Source organism: Balaenoptera ricei, chromosome 6 (assembly GCF_028023285.1).
Source record: "Balaenoptera ricei isolate mBalRic1 chromosome 6, mBalRic1.hap2, whole genome shotgun sequence".
Lineage (NCBI taxonomy): Eukaryota > Metazoa > Chordata > Mammalia > Artiodactyla > Balaenopteridae > Balaenoptera > Balaenoptera ricei.
In genome coordinates this window covers 38,426,718-38,441,613 of record NC_082644.1, presented here as the reverse complement: position 1 = coordinate 38,441,613, position 14,896 = coordinate 38,426,718, and the positions used below count along the sequence as shown (strand labels likewise).

Here is a 14,896-nt window from a genome sequence, read left to right as displayed (position 1 = left end):
TGCTTTAACTGCCAGGAAGCGTAGTGCTCAGTTTAGCTTTAAGATACAGTACCTAAGTCATTCCAGGTGTATCTTTTCATTTGTTTGGTTTTTTGTTTTTTTTCCCATGCCACGTGACTTGCAGGATCTTAGTCCCCGACCAGGGATTGAACCTGGGCCACTGTGGTGAATGCGCCAGGTCCTAACCACTGGACCGCCAGGGAATTCCCTTGTTTTGCTTTAAAATGTTCTTTTTTTATGTTTTTTTTTATGTTTTTATGTTTTATTTTTTTTATGTGTTTTGTAATATTGTAACCTGCCTTGTAACTGTTTGAAAAATTTGGGGAATAGGTGTCATACACTCAAACTTGATCATAATAAAAGTTCCTATAAATCTCTGATTTTCATTAATGTAGTAGTGGTCCTTAATTTTATTTAAAGAATATATATTCATATCCTAGATTTAAACTGCTTCTCTGGCTTAAGAGAACGTATTGTTTGTTAGTTTAAACTTATGAAAATTTAGTATCTGGTGGAATAATCTATCATATTTCCTTATTGAGTAAACTCAAGTAAATTATATGCTTGCATGTTTATAATTTTTTATTTTTTCTGTATTTGTTTCCTTTTGTAATTAATAACAAAATAAGACATTAACTTAATAGGTTTAGGAGAAATGTGACCTATATTGATATAGTAAAAACAATTTAATGGCCATTCATTTGATTTACATATATATAAATAATTATCAAGAAATCTCTTTTTAATTGAAGTATAGTTGATTTACAATATTGTGTTAGTTTCTGGTGTACAGCAAAATGATTCAGTACTTTTGCAGATTCTATTCCATTATAGGTTATTACAAGATAATGAGTATAATTCCCTGTGCTATGCAGTAAATCCTTGTTGCTTATCTTACTTTATATATAGTAGTTTGTATCTGTTAATCCCATACCACTAATTTGTCCCTCCCCACCAGAAATCTTTAGAAAAGTTGTAAAACTCATATCATTGTAGGAAATTAAACAAAATTTTCCATATTGTGTGGCAACAAGTAAGGGAAAGTTAATCATTTGTAATGCTCATTTCTTGTAAGATCTAATCTATCAATTATCTAACTGAATAATTTTGTTTTTGGAAAAAAACTTTTAAAGCATTATAAAAAATATCTCTTTATTAATACTAGTACTTGCATTGACCAAGCTATCTCATTTATACATCTGCCATTGACTAACATTTTCTTTCCATTAAGGTATCTCTCTGAATTCCTTTATGCATGGTTGATGTCAACATTAAGTCGTGCCGATGGCTCTCAGATGGCAGAGGAAAGGATAATGGAAGAGCAGCAGAAAGGCCGTAGTAGTAAAAAAACAAAAAAAAAGAAGAAAGGTAAAAAAAAAAAAAGTTAGAAAGGTGCTGTGAATTTTTTTGAATTTTATTTATTTTTATACAGCAGGTCCTTATTAGTTATCTATTTTATACATATTGGTGTATATATGTCGATCCCAATCTCCCAGTTCATCCCACCACCACCACCCCCCCATTTCCCCCCTTGGTGTCCATACGTTTGTTCTCTACATCTGTGTCTCTGTTTCTGCCTTGCAAACTGGTTCATCTGTACCGTTTTTCTAGATTCCATAAATATGTGTTAATATATGATATTTGTTTTTCTCTTTCTGACTTACTTCACTCTGTATGACAGTCTCTAGGTCCATCCACGTCTCTACAAATGACCCAATTTTGTTCCTTTTTATGGCTGAGTAGTATTCCATTGTATATATGTACCACATCTTCTTTATCCATTCATCTGTCGATGGGCATTTAGGTTGCTTCCATGACCTGGCTATTGTAAATAGTGCTGCAGTGAACATTGGGGTGCATATGTCTTTTTGAATTATGGTTTTCTCTGGGTATATGCCCAGTAGTGGGATTGCTGGGTCATAGGGTAATTCTATTTTTAGTTTTTTAAGGAACGTCCATACTGTTCTCCATAGTGGCTGTATCAATTTACATTCCCACCAACAGTGCAAGAGGGTTCCCTTTTCTCCACACCCTCTCCAGCATTTGTTGTTTGTAGATTTTCTGATGATGCCCATTCTAACCGGTGTGAGGCGATACCTCATTGTAGTTTTGATTTGCATTTCTCTAATAATTAGTGATGTTGAGCAGCTTATCATGTGCCTCTTGGCCATCTGTATGTCTTCTTTGGAGAAATGTCTATTTAGGTCTTCTGCCCATTTTTTGATTGGGTTGTTTCTTTTTTTTAATATTGAGCTGCATGAGTCTGTGAATTATTTTTAAACTTAAGAAATAAGTAACATTGGAGTGAGCTACCTGTGCATTTTAATGGGTGAATTAGTCATTATATTTTAATTCTCGCCCATCTTCTCTTCAGAAGGTATAAGGGTAGAAACTGAGTCACAATATTGGTACAAACCTTTTGGTTCCTTTTTTTGCTTTTCTTTTACTACTTTGCTATTTCATGTGTCAAAGGACCTTAGGACAAGAAGAAGTAGCCACATGGAATAAGATAGGTTAAGGAACAAGACAGCAGGAGACTTTTGATACTCTTTTGACAGAAGGCTGACAGCTCAGGAAGGAAATCTGGAGTTGTGCTGTTACAGTCAGCACAGAAAGATGATACTTGGGCATACTGCCCAAGGACCGTGAGGAGAAAGATATGTTTCAAAGGGACTCCCCTGTTAATCACTCATAGGAGGGTACAGATAGGCTACAGTTGTTACAAAATAGTGCTTTGTGTTCCCTTCAGATTTCAACACTTTGCCTGGATCATTAAATGACTTGTATCATGATGGCGTTCCTATAAAAGAAGTCCCTGTATTGTGACTTGAGAAGAAATTACAATTAATTCATACTAAAATCTTATGGTATTAACTATTTGGGAACACAGTTATTGTTTAAACTTTCTGCTATATTTTATTGTTTGTAGATTTGGGCCATAAAATAAAATTTAGCCTGTAGGAACAAACTGTTTGACATTTTAATTTAGTAAACAAGGTAGAAAGAAGGTTTTTTAAATTTAGATTTCTCCTGCAGTAATGCAAGAGGAGGAGGGAAAGAGTTTGGATGATTTTCTTTCTAATTACAGTTCGCCCATTGAGCCGAGAGATCACAATGAGCCAGGCATATCAGAATATGTGTGCTGGAATGTTTAAAGTAAGTTGCTACATTGCTATTACATTGTTTAATTCTTGGGTTGACCAAAAGGTTCGTTCAGTTTTTTCTGTAAGATGGCTCTGGTAGCACTTAGTTGTCTTTAACTTCATTCGAAACAATTTTGTTAGATTGTATGTGACAGCTGTCATATTCAGTGTGCATTTAAAAAAAGACATCAAAATTGGTGAATTTTTGTGTAGCCATTTTAATATTGAAATGGAAGAAAAGCAACATTTTTGGCATATTATGCTTTATTATTTCAAGAAAGGTAAAAACACAATCGAAGCGCAAAAAAAGATTTGTGCAGTGTATGGAGAAGGTGCTGTGACTGATCGAACATGTCAAAAGTGGTTTGTGAAGTTTTGTGCTGGAGGACGCTCCACGGTTGGGTAGACCGCTTGGAGTTGATAGCGATCAAATTGAGACATTAATTGAGAGCAGTCAACGTTATACCACGCGGGAGATAGCCGACATACTCAAAATATCCAAATTAAGCGCTGAAAATCATTTGTACCAGCTTGGTCATATGAATCGCTTTGATGTTTGGGTTCCACATAAGTTTAGCGAAAAAAACCTTCTTGACCGTATTTGTGCATGCGATTCTCTACTTAAACGTAATGAAAGCGTTCTGTTTTTAAAACAAATGGTGACGGACAGTGAAAAGTGGATACTGTACAATAATGTGGAACAGAAGAGATCGTGGGGCAAGTGAAATGAACCACCACCAACCACACCAAAGGCCGGTCTTCATCCAAAGAAGATGATGTTGTGTATTCGGTGGGATTGGAAGGGAGATCTCTATTATGAGCTCCTTCCAGAAAACCAAACGATTAATTTCAACAAGTACTGCTCCCAGTTAGACCAACTGAAAGCAGCACTCGACGAAAAGTGTCCAGAATTAGTCAACAGAAAATGCATAATCTTCCATCAGGATAATGCAAGACTGCATGTTTCTTTGATGACCAGGCAAAAACTGGTACAGCTTGGCTGGGAAGTTCTGATTCATCCACCTTATTCACCAGACATTGCGCCTTCGGATTTCTATTTATTTCGGTCTTTACAAAATTCTCTTAATGGAGAAAATTTCAATTCCCTGGAAGACTGTGAAAGGCACCTGGAACAGTTCTTTGCTCAAAAAGATAAAAAGTTTTGGGAAGATGGAATTATGAAGTTGCCTGAAAAATGCAGAAGGTAGTGGAATAAAAAGGGTGAATATGTTGTTCAATGAAGTTCTTGGTGAAAATGAAAAATGTGTCTTTTATTTTTTCTTGAAAACCGAAGGCACTTTTTGGCCAACCCAATAAAATGAACTCTGTTCTGTGATTCTTTCCAGGTTCTAATTTCACCTTTATTTTTACTATCTGCTTGAAAATTACCTTTTTTCCAAGTCTAGTGGTTTATATTACTTTAACAAATATTGAACCCTTGTCATGTGTCAGATGTCTTGTACTGGCTACATTGAAGCATGCCAAGTCTAATCAGATGTGATCCTTGTATCACGTGCCTAGTTAATGACAGGCCAGGTGACATATATGTGTCATAGGTACAAGAGAAGGAAGACTTTACTTCTGATTGATGATCAGGAAAGGTTTCTTGGAAGAGATGGGGTCTGGATTTTTTTAAGAAGTGTGTTAGGAATGGGGCAAGCTCCACAGTAAATGGCTTAAGCAAAGCAGGCATTTTCAGGAATTAGTAACTCTTAAGTTGTGCTTGGCAATTCAAGAAACGATTTAAGGCAACTTACATTAAAATACATAAAACAGAATATGGACTTCTGTTTGAAAAACAGGACCAATGCTTTTCTTATAAAAATTATATTCTACTTTTTCTTCAGGAGCTTTTACTTGAAGATTTTAAAGCTATTATAAAAGCATTAGGAAGAATAATGTGCATGTTGTACCATTTCACTAGGAAAATTAGTAATATATTAGACACTGGAACTTGAACATTTTTTGTATAAAAGGTGGCTCAGGATATCAAAATGAATACTAAAGCCAGTTTTTCTCTTCCTGTTTCTGATTTCTGAGCCTTGTTTTGATTAACTATGTGTAAATAGCTGTTTCTTGTTTTCTATTCTGTATTAATGAGGATGTTCACATTTTCATATTAATACCATGTGTTTTTCTCTCTTTTTCCTGTAGACTATGGTAGCATTTGACATGGATGGCAAAGTACGAAAACCCAAGTTTGAGCTCGATAGTGAACAAGTTCGATATGAGCACAGATTTGCTCCATTCAACAGTGTAATGACACCACCACCAGTGCACTATCTGCAGTTCAAGGTGAACCTGCTCCTTAAAATAATTGTAAAATATTTAGTCTTAGATCTCCCTGGTGATGGGCTGTTCATACCTAGCCATTTTGTTAAAATAGTCAAGTCAAACTTATTGGATCAATGGGATAAAGTGATAAAATAGCAGTTTTAAATAGTATGAAAATTATTTGACTTTGGATATACTCATCACATTAACAGTTATTTAAATATGAGAATAATATGAGGTGTGGTATATGAAGATTGAAAATTGAATAGGAAAAAAATAGGGACATGCCAAGGTGTTTGCTTTAGTGTCCGTATGTGAATGGATAATCAATGTAGAATTCTTTAATTTAAAAAAGGTATTTTAGGGCTTCCCTGGTGGTACAGTGGTTGAGAATCTGCCTGCTAATGCAGGGGACATGGGTTCGAGCCCTGGTCTGGGAAGATCCCACATGCCACGGAGCAACTAGGCCTGTGAGCCACAACTACCGAGCCTGCGCATCTGGAGCCTGTGCTCCGCAACAAGAGAGGCCACAATAGTGAGAGGCCCGCACACCGCGATGAAGAGTGGCCCCCACTTGCCACAACTAGAGAAAGCCCTCGCACAGAAACGAAGACCCAACACAGCCAAAAATTAATTAATTAATTAATTAATTAAAAAAAAAGGTATTTTAGAGTTTTTTCATATTAAGCATGTTTTAAATAATAGTATTTCTTTTTTTTAGGAAATGTCTGACCTCAATAAATATAGCCCTCCTCCTCAGTCTCCAGAACTGTATGTGGCAGCTAGTAAGCACTTTCAGCAGGCAAAAATGATATTGGAAAATATCCCAAACCCAGACCATGAGGTAAGACTGCAGTCACAGTAATTCTAGAGGAAAAGCTTGGCAGGAACTACCTATCTTACTACTGGATGACAGTTTAATTATAAAACGAACCTTACAGTATTAATAAATGAAGCCTGTCATGTTTCTGCTAAGGATTTCAAATAGCTTTGCTAACCTAACCTTGTCAGACTTAAAATTATTTGATGAAAGAAGTGATGTAAATATCTCCTTTGTGTACATTTAGAAATCAATGCAAAGAGAAATTAAGACTTAGAACCATAAAGTAAGCAGAAAGAATAGAAATAAGATCCAGATTGATCCACAGTTCAGTTGTTATGATTAAAAATTTTTAATTTATAGTTTACTGTATTAAAATATAATTATATAAATCTTAAATCTAAAAAATGATCTGGTCAATTATCACAGGAAGTAAAAACAACTGTATTCCACTTAAAATAAAGACTATTGTTTTGAAGACTATTTTGAGTATCATTCTAGAGTTTAGAACTTGTAAAATATACTGTTTCAGCCTTTTGTTAGTTTCATAATTTATACCTAATTTTACTGAAATGCATTTATTCTGTAAATGAGAGTTACCTGTGACACACAGACCATTTTGTGGAGTATATCTTGGTACAAACTCCATGGAACGGTATTTTAGCAATCTGTCAAAAATCACATGTCCTTAGGCCCAGAAATTCTGCTTCTTGGGATTTATCTTATAGATAACATGTGCACATGTGGGAAATGATGAATATACAAGAGTATTTATTACAGCAGGATTTGTAATAGTAAAAGAATGAGGAAACTTTAGTGTCCATCAAAAGGAACTGTTACATGATTTTTCATTATGCAGTAGGGTACCGTGCAGCCCTAAAAAGGACAAGGAAGATATTTATTTACTGTAATGGAATGTTCTTCAGAATATAAGAAGTTTAAAAAGCAAGCTTAAAATCTGTATATATAGTATGCTGCCATTTCAGTCAAGAGGAACAAAGGAAGACCACATGTATGTGTGCCAATATAATATGAATATAACATATCTCTGGAAAGATACATAAGAATTAATAATAGTGTTTGCTTCTTAGGGTTGCTAAGTGCCTTAGGGAAGAGGGGTAGGAGAGAGATGACTTTTTAAAAAAATCATATATAGTCATGTAATGAAAGAAAATAAAAGGGGGGAGTGTAAAAATTAGAGGAAGGTGCCTGTAATAGATGGAATATTTCTTTTAGTGGACTTCATTTATTTAACTCAACAAATATTGTTGAGTGCCTACTATGTCCTAAGCACTATGGTAGGTTCCAGCAAGGAAAAAACACAGAAATCTGGGCCCTTCTCGGGGCAGGGGAGGCAAGCAGTAAATAAATAAATAAGTTATATAGTGTATTAGAAGATCATAAGTACTATGAAGAAAAATCAAGCTGGGAATAGGGGTAGTGAATGCTACAAGAAGGAGGCAGGTGGAGGGGATTAGACATTTTAAAATAAGTTGGCCTCTGGGCAAGTCCTGGAAGAAGGTGAAGAAGCAAGTCACGTGGCCATCTGGGGATGGAGCCTTCTAGGCAGAGGGATCCAATATGTGTAAAGGTGCAGAGGTCGGAGTGTGCCCTGTTGTATTTGAAGAACAGCCAAGGGCTTTGTGTTGGAGTGAGGTGAACGAGGGGGTGAGCTGTTGGGGAGTTCTGAGCAGAGGTGTGACCAGATCTGATTTTTGTTCTAAAGGATCACTCTGGCCAATGTGCTGAAAAGAGACTGTGGTGGGACCAAGGGTGGAAGCAGGGGAGCCAGTTAGAGGCCATAACTATGATCCAGTTGAAAGGTGGTGGTGCCAGTGGATCAGAAGTGATTGCGTCCTCTGTGAATTTTAAGGTCTAGCCAATGGGATTGATTGATGGTGATGGATTGGATGTGGGGTAAGAGAAAGAGAGTCAAGGATGGTTTTGAGGGTTTTGGCCTGAGCACCACCAGGGTGGATTGAGTCATGTAGGGAAGACTGCAGGCTGGAGCATGGGGGAGGCAGGGCTGGGAAGGTCAGGAGCTCAGTTTTGGACATGGCTTTTGGATGTCCAAATGGAGTAGTCATGTAGGTAAGTGGATGTGTGATCTGGAGCTGAGGAGAAGCAGTTCCTGAACTCGTGGTGACGTGTCAAGTGAGGTCACTAAGAAGAGGGCAGTGGGAACTTGTTTTCCTTCAAGTTGCCCATTACTTCCTCTTAAGAGAAGTGAATATTCCATTCCATTGTTATTCATGTGTTCAGGCGAAGCCTTTTAGACAAATGGTTGTCAGAAGTAACAGTCAACACTTAAAGGACACTTATTACCTGCCAGGTGTGGGTCTCAGCTCATAATATGTATTAACTCACTTAATCCTCAGAACAAATCTTTGTGGGATAGGTAAATTATTATCCCTATTTTTACAGATGAAGAAACTAAGGAACAGAGAGGTTAGAAAACTTCCAGAGGTTTCATAGCTAGTAAGTGGCAAAGCTGGAACTTGAAAACAGACAGCTTAACTCCAGAGTCCATGCCCCAAACACTATATTGTATTGTCTTTGTAGGACTTTGCAACGTAATGTTCTTTTGTTTTAATGAAAACGAGATACAGTAGCCCTTTCAAGTTTTCCTGGTTGACTACTGGAGTTCTGTGTTACTAAAAGACGTATGATGGTGTTCATGTTTTTAAATTGCCTTTATTTTAATAAAATATCAACACTTACATCGTGCCAATTTCCTCTTATTATCTATATATCAATACATTTTGACTATGAATTTTATGTTTTGATAGCTTAATGTTGCTCATTGTTTAGGTCAATAGAATTTTAAAGGTTGCCAAACCCAACTTTGTGGTTGTGAAGTTATTGGCAGGAGGACACAAAAAGGAATCTAAGGTAAGTATATTGTAGGGAAAATAAATGGTCTTAATTTATTGTAAAACTTCATTTTGTTTTTCAGTAAGATGAATAAATATTACAAAAAAGTCAAAACGCTCATAGATACTATTCTAAAAGAGATTCAGTGGCAGAAAATAAATTAGAGCTTGCCGTTTTTCCTTGAAACTTAAAGATTTTGTTGACTTAAAATCTCTAAAGTCTGCGCTTCCATGTAAATTACTGAATGACTTAAGGTAATAAAAGAAAATGTGTATAAACAAATTTATGGGAGAGTTATTTAAAAAGTCATCTGCCTTTAGAAAAGTGAATGCTTCAATAATTAAAGACTTTAATGGCTCAGGACATGGAAGATTCTGTAAGCTTCCGTTGGTAATGCTGTTGTATCATTAGTGCTGTATCAACATTCGGTGCAGAAGTAAGAGGCCAACCACCGAGGAATTTTTGGTGGCATTTGCCCATTATATACATACATCTATTTGTTTACTCCCATTGCTTTTCTATGATCTCTCTTCCTTATCTCCTGCTTTGCTTTAGCAGTGATTCATTTCATTGCTCAGGAGTATCAGCGACCCTGGAACTAAAAAAAAATTGCTGGCCCATGACCTTTTCCTGTAATTTAAGTCCATTTTCCTTTGCTAACTATTCTCTGAAGTTAGAAAACCACTGCTCAGAATGTTTTCTAATGACCTTCATAATCCCAGAGATAAGCTACATCATTTTCTTCTAAATCTCTTTTGTGCTGCCTTGTCTCTAAAAACATGAGAAACTCTAAAATTATAATAGTCTTTATTTTGTTTACTGTCTGAATATGTATAAGATACATTAATTGACTTTGTTTTCTTTACAGGTTCCTCCTGAATTTGATTTCTCTGCTCACAAATATTTTCCTGTTGTGAAACTTGTTTGAAAGAGAGACTGAAAAGGTGACCAAAGAGGTGGAGTCTACTTTCAGATTCTACTCTTAGAGGATCTATCCATCAGTCTTACCACATAACATGCAGTGAGATGGATTTCTTGGGTAACAACCCATTAAAAGGAATACTTTTAATTTGACAGCCTTACATGACGTGAATGAAAACTGCTGTTTTAAAGTGGTTTATTATGTTCCATGGATGAAACTGGTCTTATTGAATGCATTGATGAACGTTATATGGTTTTATTACAGATTTACTCAGAAATCATTTTTTATGAATGATTGAGTGAAAATAGTGTTTGTAAAGGTTAATAAATTTCTTGACAAAAAATGTACTACTGGAGATGAAAAACAATAGCACTTTGTTGATACATGTTAAGAATTGAAGGTGTTTATTACTCTTAATGTTTGAGTAGTTCAAACAAATTATCCAAAAGAAGTTTCAAATTAAGGGATTTTTTAAACACTCACATGGGATTTGGGCAAAATACATTTAAAAGGGATTCTGGGGGGGCCTCCTAGCTACATAGGGAGACTAAATTACATGGGGATTGTGATTTTATGTGTCATGGTATCTTAAATTATATACCTGTCAGAATATAGATTTTTTTTTTAAATCCTTTAACTGTTACATTTGGCACTTTTAAAGGATTACACATCATGTTTGCTAGTGACATTATTCAAAAGATAAGACTGTATAGATTTATTCATTTTTAGAGTTAGGTTTCAACACGGCATGCTCCTTTTTCTTTACTACTTCACAGTTTAACCCATCAGACATTTTCAATCAGGGTCTTTCCAGCATCCTCTGGCTTTGAAAATTGACTTAAATCACCTATACCTACAAATGCCCAGTGCCAGTGGCTTCACCCTTCTTCCTTTGCTGCCAGTTCCTCTTCCTGTCTCTGCTCTGCTGTTCTGTGTCAAGCTGCCACGGCCTCTGGGGGCCTTTCCTTCTCCTCCACAGGAAGCAATACTATTAGCAGAATGAGCTACCCTGCGCCTAACTTAAATTGACTTTTGGCTTGGCTTAAGACTAGCACCCATTTTATATTTGCTCTGTGGTTTCTGAGTTTCAAATATCCTAATTCTTATTTGACACCTTTCTTGCAAATGTGATTATTGAAACTTTATTTCTGGAAATATTTGCAAGCAGCTAACCTGAGCGAATCTTGCCGGCTATAGAGTAAGAACTTTCCTGACCCCCTCCTTCGTGGCTGTTTGAAGTAAACTGGCGACACATGTGTCATCCAGGAACAGCCAGTAGGCATCCTGAAATCTCAGAATCCAGAAGTCTTTAAAAATAAAGTAGGCTGTACAGTAGAAACTTGAGCAATGAAGAGATAGAGAATATACCTGTCGTTAGCTATGTGGTTAGTTTTTTGAGAAGGAAACACTTTCTGGCTGGTAATTTCTGAACACTTCAAACAAAAATGACAGAAATGGTAGAAAAGAGGCAGTAGAAGAAAGAATCAAAAGAAAATGCACAGAGGATAAAAAACAGCAAGATTTTGCAAACCGCCAAGAGCCTGAGGCAAGCTAGAAGAATGCGGGTCAGGGCCACCAGGGACTGTTGGATTAAGAGGGCACTCTGGCGTTTTTTAAATGATGTCTAATTAGGTCAGCTAATGTAAATGAAAGTTACTGAGCAAGTGTTCTGCCTAATTAGAGGGCACCTAAGGCTGTTTTTTCAGGAGTGGGTCTTCTTAAGAGCAAAGAGTGTTCCTAAGTTTTAACTGCAGGTTTCTAATCAGAAAAGCTGAAAGTTACATTTTTTAGAACTTTTAAAATATCTGCCATTCGAGGTGCTAAAAAAAATGATGGGGGAAATAAGACCACCTCTCCCCTCACAGATCTAACAACCTTAAGAATGCAGAAAAGCAGACAGGTCTTTATCCTGGGGAAAATGCAGTATGCTGGTGTAGGAGAACCACCTCACATAAAAGATTTATGGAGAAAGTCTCCATCTCTTCTGGGTCCCAAAGATTAATAAAGAGGCATTATTAGCTGGTAAAGCGGTCCTAGACAGGGACACAGATGTGCACAAGCCTGAGATGAGAAGGCGGCAGTTTGACTAAAGTATAGAGCGGGACAAGGGGCTGGAGGGATGAGCTTGAGAAGTGAGGGGAGGCCAGTCCTCCAGAACCTGGGAAGCCAGGTGAACGAATTTGTCTGATGTTGGTGGATACCACTTAAAGGTTTGACTCGGGGAAACAACAGGATCAAATCAGATCTGCTTGCTCAAGACTGCTGGTTCAAAAGGGGACAAGGCTGCAGGCAGGGAAGCTCCTCAGGTGAGAGGAAATGATGGTTGGTCTTAATTAAGGTAGTGGCAGAGGGAATAGAGGAAAGTTAATAGAATCAAAAGATAAAGGAGGTACAGGACTTGGTAATGATTGGGTGAGTTTGTGGGAATCAATGGTGATGATTCGTAGGTTTTATGGCTTTGATAACTAGATGGAGTGGTGCCATTTGCTTATATAGGCAAAATAGGAGACGAGGTTTGGGGATAAAGATTGTTTTAGATGTTGAGATGTCTTTTTTTTTTCTTTTTTTGGCTGCGTGGCTTGTGATATTTTAGTTCCCCAACCAGGGGTTAAACCCAGGCCCCCCAGCAGTGGAAGCGTGGAGTCCTAACCACTGGACCACCAGGGAAGTCCCTATTGAGATGTCGTTGAAAGACATCCTAGTGAAGACAGCAAGTAGTCTGGTGTGGAGCTGAAAGGTGCATTCTTGGGTAGACATGAACTGAGGACTAAGTGGCTGCAAAGATGTAAACTAAAGCCTGGACTGGGGGTTGCAATTGCTCAGGGAGCATGTAGAAGGGCCTGAGATTGGTCCCAAGGAATAGAGTTGGGACAGCCAAGTTCTAAGAGTGGGCCAGGGAACGGGGGTGGGGGGAGCAGGTAGATGAAACATAAGTAAGCACCTTAAAATCATGCCATGCCACCTTCTGGCAAAGTTTTTATGTCACTATTTTCATAAGACTCTTGACTTTTCTAAAACATTACCTCAGTTATTGGTCAAAGAGCACCCTGTTTAGCAAAGTTTAAGGGAGTTCCGCTCCGGCTATGCAAAAGCCTGCAAAGGAGATTTAGCCAGAAAATAATGCAGGGCCACAGACAACTGAAAGGCCTAAGATAAGGACCAAAATGGGCCCACTGGATTTGACAGAGGTTGCTGGCGACAGCAGGGAGACCTTTCTTGCAGAGGTGGGGCAGAGTCTGGAGAGTAAGCTGAGGTGTGAGTGCGTGGGATGAAGTAATGAAGACAGAGTCATTGCGAAGAACTGATTTCCCCACAGTCATCCTTGCCCCGCCCTGTCCTTGGAGGAGCTGGTATGATCGTGAAAGATCCACTATTCTCTGGTTAATGATATAGTCTTCACCCACCAATGCCCAATTTGGCCACTCCATTTCTGCCCTCTCCCCTTGGCTTCTCAAGCTGCAGCTCTGTTGCTTTTCCTCTGACCAGCAAGCCTCTTCTCTTAGATAGCTTCCCTTTATCCTTTCAGCTGAAATGTGACATCTTCAGAGAAGGTGTCTCCATCTCCTGGTTTAGGCCAAACCCTTTAAAAGTGCTTAGCATTTTCAGTTGTAATTTAAATAGTTAATTGTTTCTGTCTTCCCAGCTGTAGTATAAACTTGAGAAAAAGGCCTTCATTGTTCCAGAACTTGCTCACTCAATTAATGGGATGTGGATCTTTTAAACATGTAAAAGACATCCTGGAGGCAATTTGTTGGAAAACTGAATAGAGAAGGTAAAACAAGGCCTCCGGGGCTCCCTTTAATAACAGAGACACTTGATGGTGAGAACACAGGACACTAAGAGTGCAGAGGAATTTGGAAGTAGGAACTTGGAGGTGGCAAGTTGAAGTCTGGTAGCTTTACCCCTAAACAGTTTGCTTCCAGTGAAGTGAAGAAGTTGCATTCACTTACACTATGACTTTTTTCTGTAGTCCTCTGCTAACATTGCCTTCTATTCCTTCTATTTAAAAAGAGAATTATCAGCTTTTCCAGGATCACATAAAGTTATGTAAAACTCTGAATTTCTAAACTACTGCAAAGATAAAGATGAAATACCTGCAACCTTCTGTTTAGAATTCAGACATTAAGCCAAGTTTAAAGGAAAGTGTGGTGCTTTGTTTTGACCACAGATGTGTTATCTGTTGACTTCCCAAATAACTTCTGAATGAACCCATCTCAAAAAACGAGAGCAAGGATGTTATTATACCAAGATATCCTTCACAGGGAAAAAACTGGCAGTTGTAGACTGCTGGTTAAGGTCACAGAACTACTCTTTTAAATGATGCTCAGATGTTAAATGTTGATAATGCAGCAGCTTTTTTGGACTGAGTTAAAATATTCAGGTGAAGGTTTGATTTCTGGATAAAGGCAGACATGTCACATTATACTGGAGGTTCCATTGCATTTCACTACAGCTTTAAGAGACAAATTAGTAAAAAGCAAGCTCTAACATCAGGAGCTCTTCCACAAAGACTCCGGCTTACCTCTTAATAAGCCTTGAGTTTTTATCCTAATTCCCATGTGTTTATTAACATTCATTCTAAAAAGGCATTTGTTCATCTAAATCTGTTTATAAAGGTTCTAAAAATTAAAACATTGATCAGTCACAATCATTTACTTGGACTTTAAATAGTCAAATATTTACCAAGCACTCCCACAGTATTAATTAGAATCTCTGTAGGGGTATGAAGTGTAAGCCTATGTCACTTGACTCAGGATTTTTATTCTACTTTAGAACATTTTTTTTTAAGATTTTTTTTTTTTTTTTGATGTGGACCATTTTTAAAGTCTTTATTGAATTTGTTACAATATTGCTTCTGTTTTA

The 14,896-nt window shown here is 37.4% G+C and overlaps 1 protein-coding gene across 5 annotated transcripts in view; it reads left to right on the top strand.

The window, feature by feature from the left end:
* NAA35 (N-alpha-acetyltransferase 35, NatC auxiliary subunit) overlaps positions 1 to 10,364 on the top strand; it is a 95,105-nt gene extending 84,741 nt beyond the window's left edge. For 4 of the 5 annotated variants that reach the window (XM_059924503.1, XM_059924502.1, XM_059924504.1 and 1 more), the window contains exons 18-23: positions 1,232 to 1,368; positions 3,089 to 3,156; positions 5,298 to 5,438; positions 6,139 to 6,261; positions 9,049 to 9,129; positions 9,980 to 10,364. In XM_059924503.1, the coding sequence (XP_059780486.1) occupies positions 1,232 to 1,368; positions 3,089 to 3,156; positions 5,298 to 5,438; positions 6,139 to 6,261; positions 9,049 to 9,129; positions 9,980 to 10,039 (610 nt within the window). In that variant the 3' untranslated portion in view covers positions 10,040 to 10,364. Of the gene's footprint in view, positions 1 to 1,231; positions 1,369 to 3,088; positions 3,157 to 5,297; positions 5,439 to 6,138; positions 6,262 to 7,096; positions 8,978 to 9,048; positions 9,130 to 9,979 lie in introns of those variants that run through there. The other variant, XM_059924506.1, reaches the window with a different exon arrangement.
* Positions 10,365 to 14,896: the final 4,532 nt, after the last annotated feature.